Here is an 18612-nt window from a genome sequence, read left to right on the forward strand (position 1 = left end):
GACTCAGCAAATTATGACAAAAAATAGAATTGCCTACTAATATAATTTCCCCAACAACATCTTTAACCCCCCCCCTTTCCATTTAATCTTCAGATACTGTAATGTTACATCAAATGCTTGTCTCTCTTCCATTCTCTTGGGTAGAACATATTTTTCAGTGTCAGAACACCTGTGTCACCAATTCTAGAGGAGGTAGTGACATCTGACCAGATTTGATTTGTGGATGGTTGTGTCAATCATTAAATACTGTATGTAACAGCTCTGTCCCTCCTTGTGGTGCAGGAGGAGGCCATTGCCAAGAGAAGATCTGAGCTCCTTGAAGAGCAAGCCAACAATCCATCAAGAACTAAGGTAAGCATGCATCCCTTGAGCAAGGCACCTTACTCCCAACTGCTCCAGTCGAGCTGCACAGTGTCAGACTGTGGTTGTACTGGGCAGCTCCTAGTGGTCAACAGTGTCAGACTGTGGTTGTACTGGGCAGCTCCTAGTGGTCAACAGTGTCAGACTGTGGTTGTACTGGGCAGCTCCTAGTGGTCAACAGTGTCAGACTGTTGTTGTACTGGGCAGCTCCTAGTGGCCAACAGTGTTAGACTGTTGTTGTACTGGGCAGCTCCTAGTGGCCAACAGTATCAGACTGTGGTTGTACTGGGCAGCTCCTAGTGGTCAACAGTGTTAGACTGTTGTTGTACTGGGCAGCTCCTAGTGGTCAACAATGTCAGACTGTTGTTGTACTGGGCAGCTCCTAGTGGCCAACAGTATCAGACTGTGGTTGTACTGGGCAGCTCCTAGTGGTCAACAGTGTCAGACTGTTGTTGTACTGGGCAGCTCCTAGTGGTCAACAGTGTCAGACTGTTGTTGTACTGGGCAGCTCCTAGTGGTCAACAGTGTCAGACTGTGGTTGTACTGGGCAGCTCCTAGTGGTCAACAGTGTCAGACTGGGGTTGTATTGGGCAGCTCTTAGTGGCCAACAGTGTCAGACTGTGGTTGTACTGGGCAGCTCCTAGTGGTCAACGGTGTCAGACTGTGGTTGTACTGGGCAGCTCCTAGTGGTCAACGGTGTCAGACTGTGGTTGTACTGGGCAGCTCCTAGTGGTCAACAGTGTCAGACTGGGGTTGTACTGGGCAGCTCCTAGTGGTCAACAGTGTCAGACTGGGGTTGTACTGGGCAGCTCCTAGTGGTCAACAGTGTCAGACTGTGGTTGTACTGGGCAGCTCCTAGTGGTCAACAGTGTCAGACTGTGGTTGTACTGGGCAGCTCCTAGTGGTCAACAGTGTCAGACTGTGGTTGTACTGGGCAGCTCTAGTGGTCAACAGTGTCAGACTGTGGTTGTACTGAGCAGCTCCTAGTGGTCAACAGTGTCAGACTGTGGTTGTACTGGGCAGCTCCTAGTGGTCAACAGTGTCAGACTGGGGTTGTATTGGGCAGCTCTTAGTGGCCAACAGTGTCAGACTGTGGTTGTACTGGGCAGCTCCTAGTGGTCAACAGTGTCAGACTGGGGTTGTACTGGGCAGCTCCTAGTGGTCAACAGTGTCAGACTGTGGTCGTACTGGGCAGCTCCTAGTGGTCAACAGTGTCAGACTGTGGTTGTACTGGGCAGCTCCTAGTGGTCAACAGTGTCAGACTGTGGTTGTACTGGGCAGCTCCTAGTGGTCAACAGTGTCAGACTGTGGTTGTACTGGGCAGCTCTAGTGGTCAACAGTGTCAGACTGTGGTTGTACTGAGCAGCTCCTAGTGGTCAACAGTGTCAGACTGTGGTTGTACTGGGCAGCTCCTAGTGGTCAACAGTGTCAGACTGGGGTTGTATTGGGCAGCTCTTAGTGGCCAACAGTGTCAGACTGTGGTTGTACTGGGCAGCTCCTAGTGGTCAACAGTGTCAGACTGGTTGTACTGGGCAGCTCCTAGTGGTCAACAGTGTCAGACTGGGGTTGTACTGGGCAGCTCCTAGTGGTCAACAGTGTCAGACTGTGGTTGTACTGGGCAGCTCCTAGTGGTCAACAGTGTCACTGTGCTTGTACTGGGCAGCTCCTAGTGGTCAACAGTGTCAGACTGTGGTTGTACTGAGCAGCTCCTAGTGGTCAACAGTGTCAGACTGTGGTTGTACTGGGCAGCTCCTAGTGGTCAACAGTGTCAGACTGTGGTTGTACTGAGCAGCTCCTAGTGGTCAACAGTGTCAGACTGTTGTTGTACTGGGCAGCTCCTAGTGGTCAACAGTGTCAGACTGTTGTTGTACTGGGCAGCTCCTAGTGGTCAACAGTGTAAGACATGTGGTTGTACTGGGCAGCTCCTAGTGGTCAACAGTGTAAGACATGTGGTTGTACTGGGCAGCTCCTAGTGGTCAACAGTGTCACTGTGCTTGTACTGGGCAGCTCCTAGTGGTCAACAGTGTCAGACTGTGGTTGTACTGAGCAGCTCCTAGTGGTCAACAGTGTCAGACTGTGGTTGTACTGGGCAGCTCCTAGTGGTCAACAGTGTCAGACTGTGGTTGTACTGAGCAGCTCCTAGTGGTCAACAGTGTCAGACTGTTGTTGTACTGGGCAGCTCCTAGTGGTCAACAGTGTCAGACTGTTGTTGTACTGGGCAGCTCCTAGTGGTCAACAGTGTAAGACATGTGGTTGTACTGGGCAGCTCCTAGTGGTCAACAGTGTAAGACATGTGGTTGTACTGGGCAGCTCCTAGTGGTCAACAGTGTAAGACATGTGGTTGTACTGGGCAGCTCTTAGTGGTCAACAGTGTCAGACTGGGGTTGTACTGGGCAGCTCCTAGTGGTCAACAGTGTAAGACATGTGGTTGTACTGGGCAGCTCCTAGTGGTCAACAGTGTAAGACATGTGGTTGTACTGGGCAGCTCCCAGGTGTGAATGTGTGTTACTGTGTGTGAAGCAGGGTGCTGCAGAAAAAGAACATCTGTGTTCTACCCTGGTAAATAAAGGTTATAAAGAACATACCATGGTAAATAAAGGATATAAACAGAACCTACCCATGTAAATAAAGACTATGAATAACCTACCCTGGGTAAATAAATGTTATAAAGAACCTACCCTGAGTAAATAAAGGTAATAAAGAACATACCCTGGTAAATAAAGGTTATACAGAACCTACCCTGGTAAATAAAGGTTATACAGAACCTACCCTGGTAAATAAAGGTTATACAGAACCTACCCTGGTAAATAAAGGTTATAAAGAACCTACCCTGGTAAATAAAGGTTATACAGAACCTACCCTGGTAAATAAAGGTTATAAAGAACCTACCCTGGTAAATAAAGGTTATACAGAACCTACCCTGGTAAATAAAGGTAAAAAGAAATCATCATGGTCCTGATCATTAACATTGTTATGTTCTAACCCAGCAGATGAGGGATGATGAAGATGACGATGATGATGATGATGACGGGGAGAACACAGAGGTGGAGGCCATACTTCAGGCCGAGTTCCCCCCTCAGGAAGAGGAGGAGGAAGACGAGGAGACAGAGGAGGCAGCTGTGAAAAGGCTGGAGAAGGAGATCGGAGAGCGCTTTGAGACAGATGAGAACGACGTCGCCAGCGTGACGGTATGAACACACTGAGATAGGAGAGCGCTTTGAGATGGATGAGAACGGCCTCGTCCGCGTGACGGTATGAACACACTGAGATCGGAGAGCGCTTTGAGATGGATGAGAACGGCCTCGTCCGCATGACGTATGAACACACTGAGATACTGTAGGAGAGTGCTTTGAGACGGATGAGAACGGCCTCGCCAGTGTGACGCTGTCTTGCAGACACTCCCCACACTAAAGTGGCCCTACACTAAACTATCCCAGTTCAAACGGTAGGCGATACTGCCACCTCGCGGGATTTGATCGTCATTGCAATTCCAACATAGGCAGCTGTGCCAGGGAGACCCAGGAAGCTCAGAGCGAGTGTTTAGAACGGGGATCAAAGGGAAAATATCAAAGGATCAAAACCCGAGAAAAGTCGGGGTTTGGCACTCAACGGTTGGCAACGAAACCCGACTTCTCTTGGGTTTGGCGGGCAAAGAGTTAACGTGGACACACTGTCCCACAGTCTGCAGTCTATCGACCAGTGCAGCAGCAGTGCAGAAACATCCTATTCCCAAGTGTCACAACATCGCTCTCCCTTCTGACCAATCAGACCAGCTCAAAGCGAGTATGCTCAATAACAATATAATGTAATGGTTTAAATGGTCCTCACTTTATCTGACGGGTGACATTTAATTACACTCTTTATTGAACTGAATTGCCTGTGGTTGAGTTTACACGGTCCTCATTCAGGTGTTTCATTATTCCACCCATCAGGCATGTGGGTGTGAGGAGGCGGCTAATCTAATCCACAGGTGTGATTGATTGATTGATTGATTGAAAACTTTATTAACAGATTGCAGAATGGGTACAATACAGTACAGCTCAATACAATCAACTGCTAAGAGGATGAAGACCAGAAAAATACTTTCGTCTTGTTTATGATGATGTTCTGTTACTTCATTAACCAGACGTATTGTTATTTCCTGCATTACCCTTTTCTTAAAAATAATTTCAAATGGTGCAAATATAACAGGCAGTGTTTCCCATTAATTACCTAGACTGTAGCGGCCCGCCACAGTTTTTTTATTAACCGAAAATATATTTTTTATATAAAGTTTGCCAATAGGGATGTATCAGTAGTATTGGCAGTGGTAGCAGTCGTAATAGTAATCCAGTATATATTTTTTTATTTTCTAAAAAATAAACCCGTTCAACACAGGTAACCACTTTTGCTTCATTTCTTTGATGGCTCAAATGTATGCTCTAGTCTAGTCGATTTTCTGTTTTGAGCACAAAGTTCATCATAGATCTGGCCTCTTTATTTTGCTATCAAAGTGCACCAGATTGATGCATTTAACTTTAAAATGTACAAAAAACAACAATTACGGGGGAGCATGCCCCCGGACCCTCCTAGTCTAAGGTTCACCCACCACAGTCTCACAAAATCCTGTGGGAAACACTGAACAGCTTTTATCCAAAGCGTTTGACTATTTGTTCCTCACATTTTACGCATTTGCTCACACGTTCACACACCGACGGCGGAGGCAACCATGCAAGGTGCCAACCTACTCATCGGGAGCAGTTAGGGGTTAAGTGTCTTTCTCAAGGACACTTCGATATGCTGCCCGGGAGGACTGCTCTACCTCCCGAGCCACTGTCGCCCATTATCTATATCTATTTACGTCTTACCCCCGAAAATACGATCGTTACAAAACGCTTGGTTTATGTCCGGTAAAGTAATACACTGTGATCGTTACATAAACATGTTTCAGGTTCGGTAAAACCTTACCTTAGCCAGAAGGTAATCCAAAAAGAATAATTCCAATGATCCCATTGGCGATCGCGATTACTTGTTTATATGTAATTACACATGCTTACGGGACACACTATAGGTTTTGAGGCGAGCAGATCTGCTAGCGATTGCTTTGGAAGAGCTCCTCCCACCCAGAGCGAGTCCCGATAGTCCGGTTCATTCATTGACTCTCCTGTTCCCTTTCTATCCGAGTTCAAAAGGTAGGCGATACTGCCACCAATAGCATCAAATGAACATAGGCCTACAATGAGCATACAGTCAACAGAATAAAAGCAATGCATAAAGTGCAGACATAAGAATAGACCATAAAAGTAGTGCAATGTAGAAAGTGCAGACATAGGAATAGGCATAAAATAAGTACAATAAGTACAGTGTTGCTCGAAAGCATGTGAGCCCCCCCCCCCCGCCCCCCCCCCCCCCCCCCCCCCCCCCCCCGAACAGCCAGTCCCCCAAACCACACGTATGTTTCATCTGTGTGTCCTATATTTCATCTGATTTTGTCCCGTTCTGTTCAGGAACTCCTGTCCCAGAAGAACATCCCTACGCCGTCTGTCGCCGCCGGCCGTAAGCCACACATTGTACGCCAGCAGCTGCTGCGCAAGATCCAACCCTTACTGACCAACAGGGAATCACTCTTCCAGAGCTGCCAGCCAGTCAGCTACGGCCTGGCATGTACTCTCCTGGACGCCTCCTACAAGTTCCACAGTGGTCTGGGCTGCTGGGACCCTGTCAAGGTCAGAGGTCATGTTCACGTGCTTATTTTACGCCCTATAATGTCTGCACTTTCTACATTGCACTACTTGTATGGTCTTTTTTATATGAGGGGTGGAAGTAACAAACATTTATAAATTAATGTGTAACCGATTAAAATGCAATCACATCAAATAGTCACTTGATGAATTAGCAAAATGATTTAATTAATTCAGAACCAAACCGAATAAAACATCGTCAATAAAATTAAATAACAATCAAACACATAATTTAAATAAACTAGACTGGTTTGATCTAATCACCTTGAAATTCAATTCAGTGCACCGCAATTCCATTCGCCCAACACTTTCGCCACCACTTTCATCGATTTTTGTTACTTCCACCCCTCATAGTGGGCGGGGTGATTTGATTGACACGTGGAGCACAAACCGTTAACAAACCGTTCAACAACGAAAGTCTCCTCAATTTGATGAAAGTGGTGGTGAAAGTGGTGGCGAATGGAATTGCAGTGCACTGAATTTAATTCACCTCTAGGATGGCAGAACCTATAGAGAACATGAACCTAAATTAACCTAAAGAAATCCATTGTTTTCTCCTCCTGGGAAAAGGACCTGATCCACAAGTTGTCCACTCTGCACTTGAGGGCGAACACCAAAGAAAATGTCCAATGCAATACATTTTGAACATTTTGAAGAAGAAAAAAAAAAGAATTGAACAGCCAAACAAAATGATCTGATCTGTGCAATACATCTGAATTGAGCACTAAAGCTTGCAGTGCCTTTTTGATGCATGTACTCCAGTATAAAACTGTATTGAGTGAAACCAGTGTGTGTCTCTCCAGTACGCAGAGGGAGCGGTGACACAGCCGGCGCAGGGCCCGGCCCACAGTACGTACCCTCTGATCCTGCGCCAGCACGTCTACTTCTTCTGCTCCAATGAGACGCGCCGCTCCTTCATGCTCCACCCCCTGAAGTACCTGAGGCAGAGCAAGCCCCGCCTCTCCCTGCCCATCCAGCTGGCCATCGTCGGACCACCCAAGTCCGGAAAGACCACCGGTCAGACTCATGCGGATCCCATTGAATATGGAAAACGTTTTTTCCTCCGTTTTACCTCCTTTGTCTGCATCTAGTTTTCTCATCTACTGTATTTAAATCCAAAGTGCCAAAAAAAATCACACAAAGGTCAGACGGCTCTCTGTGAACCTAGAGAACATTACGTTGCAGGGTGACAGAATCTGGGGAACGTTAAGCTCTAGGATGACAGAACATAGAGAACATTAACCTCTAGGTAAGAAGCATTTTGTATAAAAGTATTCTGTACTTCTGTATGACAAATATTAAAGAAACTTGAAACTTGAACTTAGGATGACAGAACATAGAGGACATTAACGTTTAAATAAACAAATAAACATGAACCTAAAATGCCTCTTTGTGGGGAAAAGGACCTGATCCACGAGTTGTGTCACTCTGCACTTGAGGGCGAACGCCAAAGAAAATGTCCAATGCAATACATTTTGAACTCCACCCTCCAGTGTGTGCAGGCACTTTAGGATTTCAATCAAATGTCAATCAAAGCGGCCTCCTGCCCCCCTCCCCCATGGGTCTGCTAGTGTTCAGAAATACATACAACCAGGGTGCCAGGATGGCGCACCACGTAACTGCGCTGCAGTGCAACGCAGCCGTCCCGGGTTCGACTCCCGGACCCGGAGACCTTTGCTGCAAGTCTTCCCCCCATATCGGCTCCCAGCCTTCCTCTCTGCCGGGCCTGTCCGAAATTAAGCAAAAAATAATTAAATTAATAAAAAATAATAATAAAAAAAAGACATCAAATCACAGAAGCTCATGACGCTGTAACCACCATTTCCACGGATCTTTATATTCTACTATCTGTCAATATACCAATTTATTTACTACCCCCCCCCCTCTCCCTCTCTCTCTCTCTCTCTCTCTCTCTCTCTCTCTCTCTCTCTTTGTCCTCTCTCTGTCCAGTGGCCCAGAGGTTTGTCCAGGAGTATGGCATGGCGCGTCTGTCCATCGGCGGTGTCATGAGGACGGTGCTGAGCTCCCAGGGACACACAGAGCTGGCCTCCCTGATGAAGCAGCATCTGTCCCTGGGCCTGGCCGTGCCTGACGAACTGGCTATCCGGTGCCTGGAGGTGGCGCTCATGAGCCCGGTCTGCAGCACCAGAGGGTGAGACCCCGAAGAGGTTAAAACTAGAGTGCGCATTGCCACTCCACACAGGACAGACAAAGAGTATAGCTACCGCGCCGTTAGTAGGGACGTTCTTCTGCCATCACCGAAAATATTTTTTCTAATATTTTTAGAGCCAATATTCATTTAAATTGCATATTCCACCTCTGTGAGATGGTCTACGACACAAACAAATCAAAATGTATGTTTTTACTGGCGAAATAAAGAATAATAATTTTGTTACCACAACTTCCTGTAATCACATGACCCGGCTATAATCTATTATAATCAATCGTGGAAAATGAGAGGATTGTAAACCGCAGCAGAGCGCAGCTCGCACTGCTTTGGCCGCATTTAATTGCTAATAGGTGATGGCGGCGCACCCATCGTCTTTTGGTTAGAAACTCCAAAAAGTTTCTAACCACAGCACCGAAACTGCACTGGTAAAGGTCATCAACGACCTCCTCATCTCCGCTGACTCCGGTGCCCTCAACATCCTGATCCTACTCGATCTCAGTGCAGCCTTTGACACAGTGTGTCACTCCATCCTCCTCCAAAGGCTGCACCAACTGGGTGTTGAGGGCACAGCACTTGACTGGTTCTCCTCCTACCTCACTGACAGACACCAATTCATCTCCCTCTCCGGCCACACCTCCCCCCCCTCCCCAGTCACACAGGGGGTCCCCCAAGGCTCAGTCCTTGGCCCCCTGCTCTTCATCTGCTACATTCTCCCCCTTGGTCACATCATCCGCAAATACCACCTCAACTTCCACTGTTACGCTGACGACACCCAAATATACATCAGTACACAATCCCCCCACAGCCCACCCCTCAGTCACATTGAATCATGCATCACCGAACTCCAAACTTGGATGACCCACAACTTCCTCAAACTCAACAGTGACAAGACTGAACTCCTCATCATTGGCACCAAAACCACCCTCACCAGATCCGGACCCATCACACTCACCATCAACGACTCCACCATCACCCCCTCCCCCCTAGTCCGCAACCTTGGTGTCCTCCTTGACCCCACCCTCTCATTTGACCCCCACGTCCGCTCCATCGTCAAAACATCCTACTTTCACCTCCGCAACATCGCAAAAATCCGTCACTGCCTCTCCCCCCCCGCTGCTGAATCCCTCATTCACGCCTTCATCTCCTCCCGCCTGGACTACTGCAACTCCCTCCTCACTGGTATCACCTCCCGCTCCCTCCATAAACTGCAAATGGTCCAAAATTCAGCCGCCCGCCTCCTCACTAACACCCGGTCCCGCGAACACATCACTCCTGTCCTCCACTCCCTCCACTGGCTCCCGATCAAACACCGCATTAACTTTAAAACACTACTCCTCACCTTCAAAGCCCTCCACAGCCTGGCCCCCCCCTACCTGACTGATCTCCTTCTCCCCTACCGCCCAACCCGTTCCCTCCGGTCCTCCTCCACTGCCTCCCTCACTGTCCCGACATCCAAGCTCAAAAACTTCGGAGATCGGGCCTTCTCTCGCACTGCACCCCGACTCTGGAACTCCCTCCCCCAGTCCATCAGAGACTCCCCTACACTCTCCACCTTCAAAGCTCGCCTCAAAACCCACCTGTTCTCCCTTGCCTTCAACCCCCCCCACCCCTAAACCCCCCCCTCCCCTCCAACCTGATCGATATGTCTCTAGTCTTTTTTTTTTTTTTGTGCCATCAGGCTGTCTCCCCCGTTCCCCCCATGGTCTCATGTTCCTTTGTTTTTGTTTCTTTGTTGTTTTGTTTTGTTTCTTTGCTTTCGCCTCTTTGTTTGTACCCCTGCTCCCGACTACTGTCAGCGACTTCGGGTTATTGAGAAGCGCTATATAAATTAAATGAATTATTATTATTATTATTATTAAAAAGGCACAAACGGAAATAATAATCGGATTTCACACGGTTGTAGTCGAGACTAAAAACGCATTATGAACCGACAAACGCCATTGTGTGCACACAGGGTTTGAGTGGTTGTTTGTTCTACCAATTTAGAGTATTGTCTTGGACTTTGGCTTTTTGTGAGGCAAGTGGCCAGAAGATGTAAGGAGTCGAAACTGTGTTCTGAATAGCATTGTGGGCGGAGCTCCCATTTGATGACATTACGGCAGAACGTTTGACCTGCCTGACATTAGAGACGAGTTCAGGAACCAAAACACCTGACTGCCAGTGGTGGAAGAAGTTCAGGAACCAAAACACCTGACTGCCAGTGGTGACCTGCCTAACATTAGAGACGAGTTCAGGAACCAAAACACCTCACTGCCAGTGGTGGAAGAAGTTCAGGAACCAAAACACCTCACTGCCAGTGGTGGAAGAAGTTCAGGAACCAAAACACCTCACTGCCAGTGGTGGAAGAAGGACACAGTTAACTAATGTTCAGGAACCAAAACACCTCACTGCCAGTGGTGGGAGAAGTTCAGGAACCAAAACACCTGACTGCCAGTGGTGGAAGAAGTTCAGGAACCAAAACACCTGACTGCCAGTGGTGGAAGAAGTTCAGGAACCAAAACACCTCACTGCCAGTGGTGGAAGAAGTACACAGTTAACTAATGTTCAGGAACCAAAACACCTCACTGCCAGTGGTGGGAGAAGGACACAGTTAACTAATGTTCAGGAACCAAAACACCTCACTGCCAGTGGTGGAAGAAGGACACAGTTAATAACATTAGAGACAAGTTCAGGAACCAAAACACCTCACTGCCAGTGGTGGGAGAAGGACACAGTTAATTTACTGAAGTAAACATTTAAAAACCCAGATAAATAAGTACTCTGGTCAAAGTAAAAGTCCTCCATTCAAATTCTATTTAAGTAAAAGTAGAGAAATATTTGTTATTGAATTTACTTAAGTATCTAAAGTAAAAGTATGCATTCTACATGACGTTTTGTGTATTCCAGTGCTTGGGAGGGGTCCTACTAATCACCCCAAAGTACCAGAAAATACCAGAAAATACCCCAAAGTATACCCCAAAATACCAGAAAATACCAGAAAATACCCCAAAAGACCCCCAAAATACCCTAAAATACCCAAAAGTATACCCCAAAATACCAGAAAATACTCCAAAATACCCCAAAGTATACCCCAAAATACCCCAAAATACCAGAAAATACTCCAAAATACCCCAAAGTATACCCCAAAATACCAGAAAATACCAGAAAATACTCCAAAATACCCCAAAGTATACCCCAAAGTACGAGAAAATACCAGAAAATACCCCAATATACCCCAAAATACCCTAAAATAACCCAAAGTATACCCCAAAATACCAGAAAATACCCCCAAATACCCCAAGATATACCCCAAAGTACCAGAAAATACCAGAAAATACCAGAAAATACCCCCAAATACCCCAAGATATACCCCAAAGTACCAGAAAATACCAGAAAATACCCCAAAATACCCCAAAGTACCCCAAAGTATACCCCAAAATACCAGAGAATACCAGAAAATACCCCAAAATACACTAAAATACCCCAAAGTATACCCCAAAGTACCAGAAAATACCCCAAAATACCCCAAAATACCCCAAAGTACCCCAAAGTACCCCAAAGTACCCCAAAGTATACCCCAAAATACCAGAAAATACCCCAAAGTACCCAAAAGTACCCCAAAGTATACCCCAAAATACCCCACAGTACCCCAAAATACCCCAATGTACCTCAACATATCCCAAAATGAAAAACAAAAATGTGCACATTTTGTGTAATAGTGTAATAGTGTGTAATAGTGTGTAATAGTGTAATACTGTAATAGTGTGTAATAGTGTGTAATAGTGTAATACTGTAATACTGTAATAGTGTGTAATAGTGTGTAATGGTGTAATAGTGTGTAATAGTGTAATAATGTGTAATAGTGTAATAGTGTAATAGTGTGTAATAGTGTGCTAGTGTAATAGTGTGTAATAGTGTAATAGTGTGTAATAGTGTAATAGTGTGTAATAGTGTAATAGTGTAATAGTGTGTAAAAGTGTAATAGTGTGCTAGTGTAATAGTGTGTAATAGTGTAATAGTGTGTAATAGTGTAATTTTGTGTAATTTTGTGTAATAGTGTGTAATAGTGTGTAATAGTGTATTAGTGTAATAGTGTGATAGTGTGTAATAGTGTAATAGTGTAATAGTGTAATAGTGTGTAATCGTGTAATAGTGTAATAGTGTGTAATAGTGTGCTAGTGTAATAGTGTGTAATAGTGTGTAATAGTGTAATAGTGTAATAGTGTGCTAGTGTAATAGTGTAATAGTGTGCTAGTGTGTAATAGTGTAATTGTTACAAAGGATCAGATTAAACCGAATATATATATTTATTGATTGATATATATTGCATAGTATTTGTATATCGTCTGATATCCCTTGTATATTCCTTGTACATACATCCTTTAGCCTATTACAGACCATAATATTTCATTCTCCTATTGGACAGCGGTCCACAGGCGCCGGGGCCGTGCCTCCAGAGTCAGGTTCAAAGTCACCGTCAAGACATGTCTGTACATGCCCGGCCTTGCCCAGGGATACGAGACAGAAATGAGGTTGGCACTAGATTGTTCACCGTGCATATAAATATGGCGCAGGTGAATACAGAAGTAGAGTTACCCAATAAGTTGAAGCCTCACCCACGATACTCCGTGCGGTGAAGTATGGCCTGTTTGGCCCCAAAATAGAGCATTGAGACCGCGTGCGAATTAATAACTGAATTGTCAGAGTTTGGCGCTATACCGTCGAGTGCGACATATTTCTATTAAGTCAGTAATAGTCTATTTGTGTATAGTGTATTGTGCGGCTAAAGTTCTACAGTGACCAGCATCACCAACGCTTCCTCGTACCAGCTAGAGTGCTTATCCAGGCTGGGCTGCTTTCATGGCGCTTTCACCCGAGGAGACCTAGACGAGAACCGTGTGGACATGTACACTGGATTAATCTACCCGACGACTACATAGCCCTTTGCGGCTGGATTATATTTGTTTTGGTCCTGTGATTTATGGAGCGGAGAATCGCAGACGCCTACACGTGTGGGATTTACCCTGTGAGGAGCCAAGTCGAGTCCGCGCCTCAGAGAGCCTGAGGCCGGCTAGCTTTCTTCACTGTGGAGCTACAGTCTACGGAGAACAGCTGTATTCGTCTGTGGATCAAGAGACTATTGCACCGTCTCCTGTACTTGGAGTCTCCTTAGTCATCGTTGACCAGACTCTCTACTACCGACAGATCCTCTACCCCTGCTGGCTTACAACCGGGGGGACCCTTCCAGTATCTCCCGCTATATATTACTAGTGTACCATAGATATAATTCCCTAAGATTCAGGTTGTATAATTACCTCCTGCGTAACCAGAGAATGGACATTCATTATTGATTTGCCTACGCACATTCCTTTGCCTTATAAGCGCATCCAAAGTAAAATACAGATAAGTATATTATGTACCTTTTGCTGCAATAAATACTTGATTACACCTTTGTGTGGAACCGATTCATTGTGGGAAGTGTTCATCATATTTATATATCATGTACTGTATGGCCAGTAATTAAAGTACATAAAGCGGTAGTGGTTTAATGATACCATACTTATCAATACAGTCAGGGAATTGTACCCCTCAGTTACAGTAATAGTGTGTAATAGTGTAATAGTGTGCTAGTGTAATAGTGTAATAGTGTAATAGTGTGTAATAGTGTAATAGTGTGTAATAGTGTAATAGTGTAATAGTGTAATAGTGTGGTAGTGTGTAATAGTGTAATAGTGTAATAGTGTGTAATAGTGTAATAGTGTGTAATAGTGTAATAGTGTGTAATAGTGTAATAGTGTGCTAGTGTGTAATAGTGTAATAGTGTAATAGTGTGTAATAGTGTAATAGTGTGTAATAGTGTGTAATAGTGTAATAGTGTGCTAGTGTAATAGTGTAATAGTGTGTAATAGTGTAATAGTGTAATAGTGTGTAATAGTGTGTAATAGTGTGTAATAGTGTAATAGTGTGCTAGTGTAATAATGTAATAGTGTGTAATAGTGTAATAGTGTGTAATAGTGTAATAGTGTGTAATAGTGTAATAGTGTGCTAGTGTAATAGTGTAATAGTGTGTAATTTTGTGTAATATTATATATTATAGGCTTCCGGTTTAACGATAGAATGGAGTAAGTCGCATGTGACACAGCTGCTCACCCGTTATTTTTTTTTCGTTTTAAAAACATACTTATAAACCATCAATGCGTTTAAAACTTGACGCATATATCAACTGAGATTATCAACTAACTATATTGACCAAAAGAATCGAGATGTCACCAAAGAGAGACAAAGCGAGTGCAAAATCAGTCGCAGAGGACCCGCCTAAGGAAGCAGGATACGTGCGGCAAACAGCAGAGAATATAGACGTGATAGTGGCCGCTTCAAGTTCAACCCCTACAAATACCTCCGCAGACACCGAATATATCATCCGGGAAATGAAAAAAATGGAGAAGACAATAACCCAAAAAGTAGATGATATCAAAGAATCTATCGAATGCAAAATAGAAGCGCTAAGAGTAGACGCCGAAGCACATATTAAACGCACTGAGACACTGGAAACAGATATGGAAGTCCACCAACAAAATTTCGTTCGGATCTATAAAGACGTAGATGATATCAACGTTAACCTAACTGCTGAGATGAAGGGAAACTACAACGAACTCAAGACGGAGCTCAAAGATATAACGATGGAGCTTAAAGTGGAAATGAAGCAGTGCGATAAATACATATTCATAGCATCACATTAGTATTTAGATAAGCCACAGAAGAAATCACGTTATAAAAATAAGCAGTTTCTAAGAAAAAACGATTTGTTGTGTGCATTTCTGAAGCATTTAGCATTATGGGCGCGGCCATTTTGTTGCTGACGTCATGACGCTGGTTTGGTGTATACACTGCTGGTTAGCTGCCTATAGTGAATGGGTCAGTCGGTAAATAAAATGTTGCCTACAAAACAACGGGACCGCGGTGGTTCTGTTTGTATTGCTCCTGGCTGTTCAAACTAATTTTACCATGTGAGAGAGAGGAAAGTTGGTTAATTTCCACAAACTACCAGTGAAAAAAACAGTGTTGTTGGCATGTTGGCTCAGGCTGGCTGCACTCAGGCGGCGCGACCAGCCTGTTGGACAGGGAAGGAGGATCTGCAGAGAACACTTCATTGCCTCGGATTATGTTGTTGGGGGTGGAAGGTTTGTCCAGAAGACCACTAATCAGCTGAAGCCTGATGCGGTTCCCTCGGTCTTCGACAGACAGACCGGCGTTAGCTCTCAGGAGCGATCGCTAGCTAGTTAGCACCAGCCGGGGACCGGCGTTAGCAACCGGGAGCGTCGCGGAGCATTCAGCCTGCTGGCTACCTAGATCCACTTCAACCAGCGTCGCGGAGCATTCAGCCTGCTGGCTACACAGCTTGTCAGTGTGCTAATAGCCTCTGCAAGCTAACGGTAGCTGGCTAAACAGCTTGTCGGTGTGCTGGAGCCTCTGCAAGCTAACGGTAGCTGGCTACACAGCTTGTCGGTGTGCTGGAGCCTCTGCAAGCTAACGGTAGCTGGCTACACAGCTTGTCGGTGTGCTGGAGCCTCTGCAAGCTAACGGTAGCTGGCTACACAGCTTGTCGGTGTGCTGGAGCCTCTGCAAGCTAACGGTAGCTGGCTCCAGGCTATTAGCACATCGACAAGCTGCTGGAGCTCCCGACGCTTGGCTGGTTGAAGTGGATCTAGGTAGCCAGCAGGCTGAATGCTCCGCGACGCTCCCGGTTGCTAACGCCGGTCCCCGGCTGGTGCTAACTAGCTAGCGATCGCTCCCGGTTGCTAACGCTGGTCCCCGGCTGGTGCCAACTAGCTAGCGATCGCTCCCGAGAGCTAACGCCGGTCTGTCTGTCGAAGACCGAGGGAACCGCATCAGGCTTCAGCTGATTAGTGGTCTTCTGGACAAACATCCCACCCCAACAACATAATCCGAGGCAATGAAGTGTTCTCTGCAGATCCTCCTTCCCTGTCCAACAGTCTGGTCGCGCCGCCTGAGTGCAGCCAGCCTGAGCCAACATGCCAACAACACTGTTTTTTTCACTGGTAGTTTGTGGAAATTAACCAACTTTCCTCTCTCTCACATGGTAAAATTAGTTTGAACAGCCAGGAGCAATACAAACAGAACCACCGCGGTCCCGTTGTTTTGTAGGCAACATTTTATTTACTGACTGACCCATTCACTATAGGCAGCTAACCAGCAGTGTATACACCAAACCAGCGTCATGACGTCAGCCATGACGTCAGCAACAAAATGGCGGCGCCCATGTTGAAAACAGGGATATTATATTTGATTTTTCAGACAAATAAGATAGATTTCACATTTGATTATAGAACCCTGTCTTACACAAGGTACACAACAAACAAACTAGGATCACATTGCTCACTGCTTCATTTCCACTTTAAGCGAATCATTGAAGAACAGAAAGCCAAAATATTCGAGATGGAATATCAAAGACGCAAGCTGAATATTCGTATAGTCGGTCTGGATGAGTCGGTGAGCTGCGAGCACCCTGAAGAGTTTGCGACAGAATTACAGAAAATCTTGGGACCAGCGATCCTTCCTAAAGTACCCGAGGTGGAGCAGTGCTACAGATTGGGGACCCGATCCGGTGACAATAACGTCAGACCCAGAGTGATATTGGTTACCCTGCGCCAAGTCAGAATAAAAGAAATGATTATTCGTGAAACTCGCAGGATGAAAGACAATCTGAAATACAAGGATATATCAATACACTGTTTTGAAGATTATTGTCGTGAGGTAGTGGACCTGCGAGCCAAGTTCAAGACGGTGATGTCTCAACTCTATCTGGAGAAATACAGACCCCTATTAATATACCCTGCAATACTTCACATCGTCGATAAACAAGGAGCAAGGGTTTTCCTCAACTCGCCTGAAGATGCAGTCAAATATATGGCAGCACAACACGCAGGATAGTGTATAAATGGCCTTTTAATCTCTGTTATGCATGGACACCATATAGTATAAACTTTAATGAACCGATGATTTGGGACAGTGAGACCTACGAGCTCAGAGTTATTGAATGTTTTCCCCGTTGGGCTTCTATTATAGCGGACGGCGTTGAAGCGATCCTTATTTTAAGAGTATGAAATTCTAACAACACTCCAGAACATACTGGAACATTCGAACATTGTAAAAACGACATATTGGAATAATCTAGAACATCTAAAACACTCTTTGACATAGGGAACATTCTGGAATAACAGCAATACGTGGCCAGACATACTACCAGAAGCCCTTCGGGGGAATAACCAACAGCATCTAGCTGCAGAACCACAGAACCATCACAGCAGCGGCCGGCTGGAATAACATTCTTCACAACGGATCATCGCCCACCCCTGGCCAGGGGAGATGCTGCATATACGTATTTAAAAACTGCTTTTTATTAATTGGAAATATTTCCACTACTTCTCCAATTTATACTTTAGATGTTTAAGCATAGCAAAGCTCTTTTAAGATCTAAGTTAATGTTCTCTTCCTTTTACTTGTATATTTTTCTTCTGTTTTCTCTGATTTATTGAGGTTCTCTTTTCAGTTCAATACCTCCATATTATTCATGGATTATTATAAATTACACAAGTACATATAAAATGTAAGTGATTAGGGCATGATAATTGAAGCTTATTTTTGGTCTTTATTTTTAGTTTTATCTTATTTTAATTTTTATTTAACAGGAAAGTGGCCAAGCCACAGTTGACATTCTACTTATGGTAGAATTTAGAGTGTTAGATCCTATGGTATACATAGGAATGTTAAGGATACTTGGATCATTCTGGGATATCCGGTGGTTTAAGGGAGGGAGTCATACGCAAAGGTTGTGTTCATGGAACACAATCCTGTACGACTCTCGGTGGGAGGGGAGGGAAGGGGATTTTTATTTGTATATATGTATGTTTTTAAGCTCGGCTCTCAACGGGACCTCACTAGTTGGATGTATATCTATTATTGCCTCGCACTCCAGAAGCATTACCAAAAACTACACTACAACATGTATAGATTATGGCTAGTTTGAATATAATGATTTGGAACACCGGGGGAATAAATAAATAAATAAGCGTGCTCACACTGATGAAAAAAGAACAGGTGGACATTGCTCTGCTAAGCGAAACGCACATTCTAGAGAAAGACATAGATAAGTTAGTCTTACCTCGCCTTTTCCAGCGAACAAAAGAATTCATCTAATGCATTAAAGGATTGGTCGAAGATTACAGGTGTAAATGACTTATGGCGATCACTTAATCCCACGACCCGAAAGTACTCTTGTCGATCTGCGAGACATAACACATTATCCAGAGTAGATTATGTCTTTGCATCCCCGAGACTATTTGATAATTATGAAGTGGAAAT

At 44.9% G+C, this 18612-nt stretch overlaps 1 protein-coding gene across 1 annotated transcript in view; it reads left to right on the top strand.

Annotated features, from left to right (window-relative positions):
- The window catches only part of ak9 (adenylate kinase 9), a gene marked incomplete at both ends in the record, with an annotated part of 130420 nt that overhangs the window by 72531 nt on the left and 39277 nt on the right, over positions 1–18612 (top strand). Inside the window, 5 exons of the mRNA XM_084338143.1 lie at positions 283–351; positions 3351–3548; positions 5847–6065; positions 6884–7097; positions 8031–8232. Coding sequence (XP_084194269.1) covers positions 283–351; positions 3351–3548; positions 5847–6065; positions 6884–7097; positions 8031–8232 — 902 coding nt within the window. The remainder of the gene's footprint in view (positions 1–282; positions 352–3350; positions 3549–5846; positions 6066–6883; positions 7098–8030; positions 8233–18612) is intronic.

The sequence above is a fragment of the Notolepis coatsorum genome (assembly GCF_963971535.1).
Source record: "Notolepis coatsorum genome assembly, chromosome: 2".
Lineage (NCBI taxonomy): Eukaryota > Metazoa > Chordata > Actinopteri > Aulopiformes > Paralepididae > Notolepis > Notolepis coatsorum.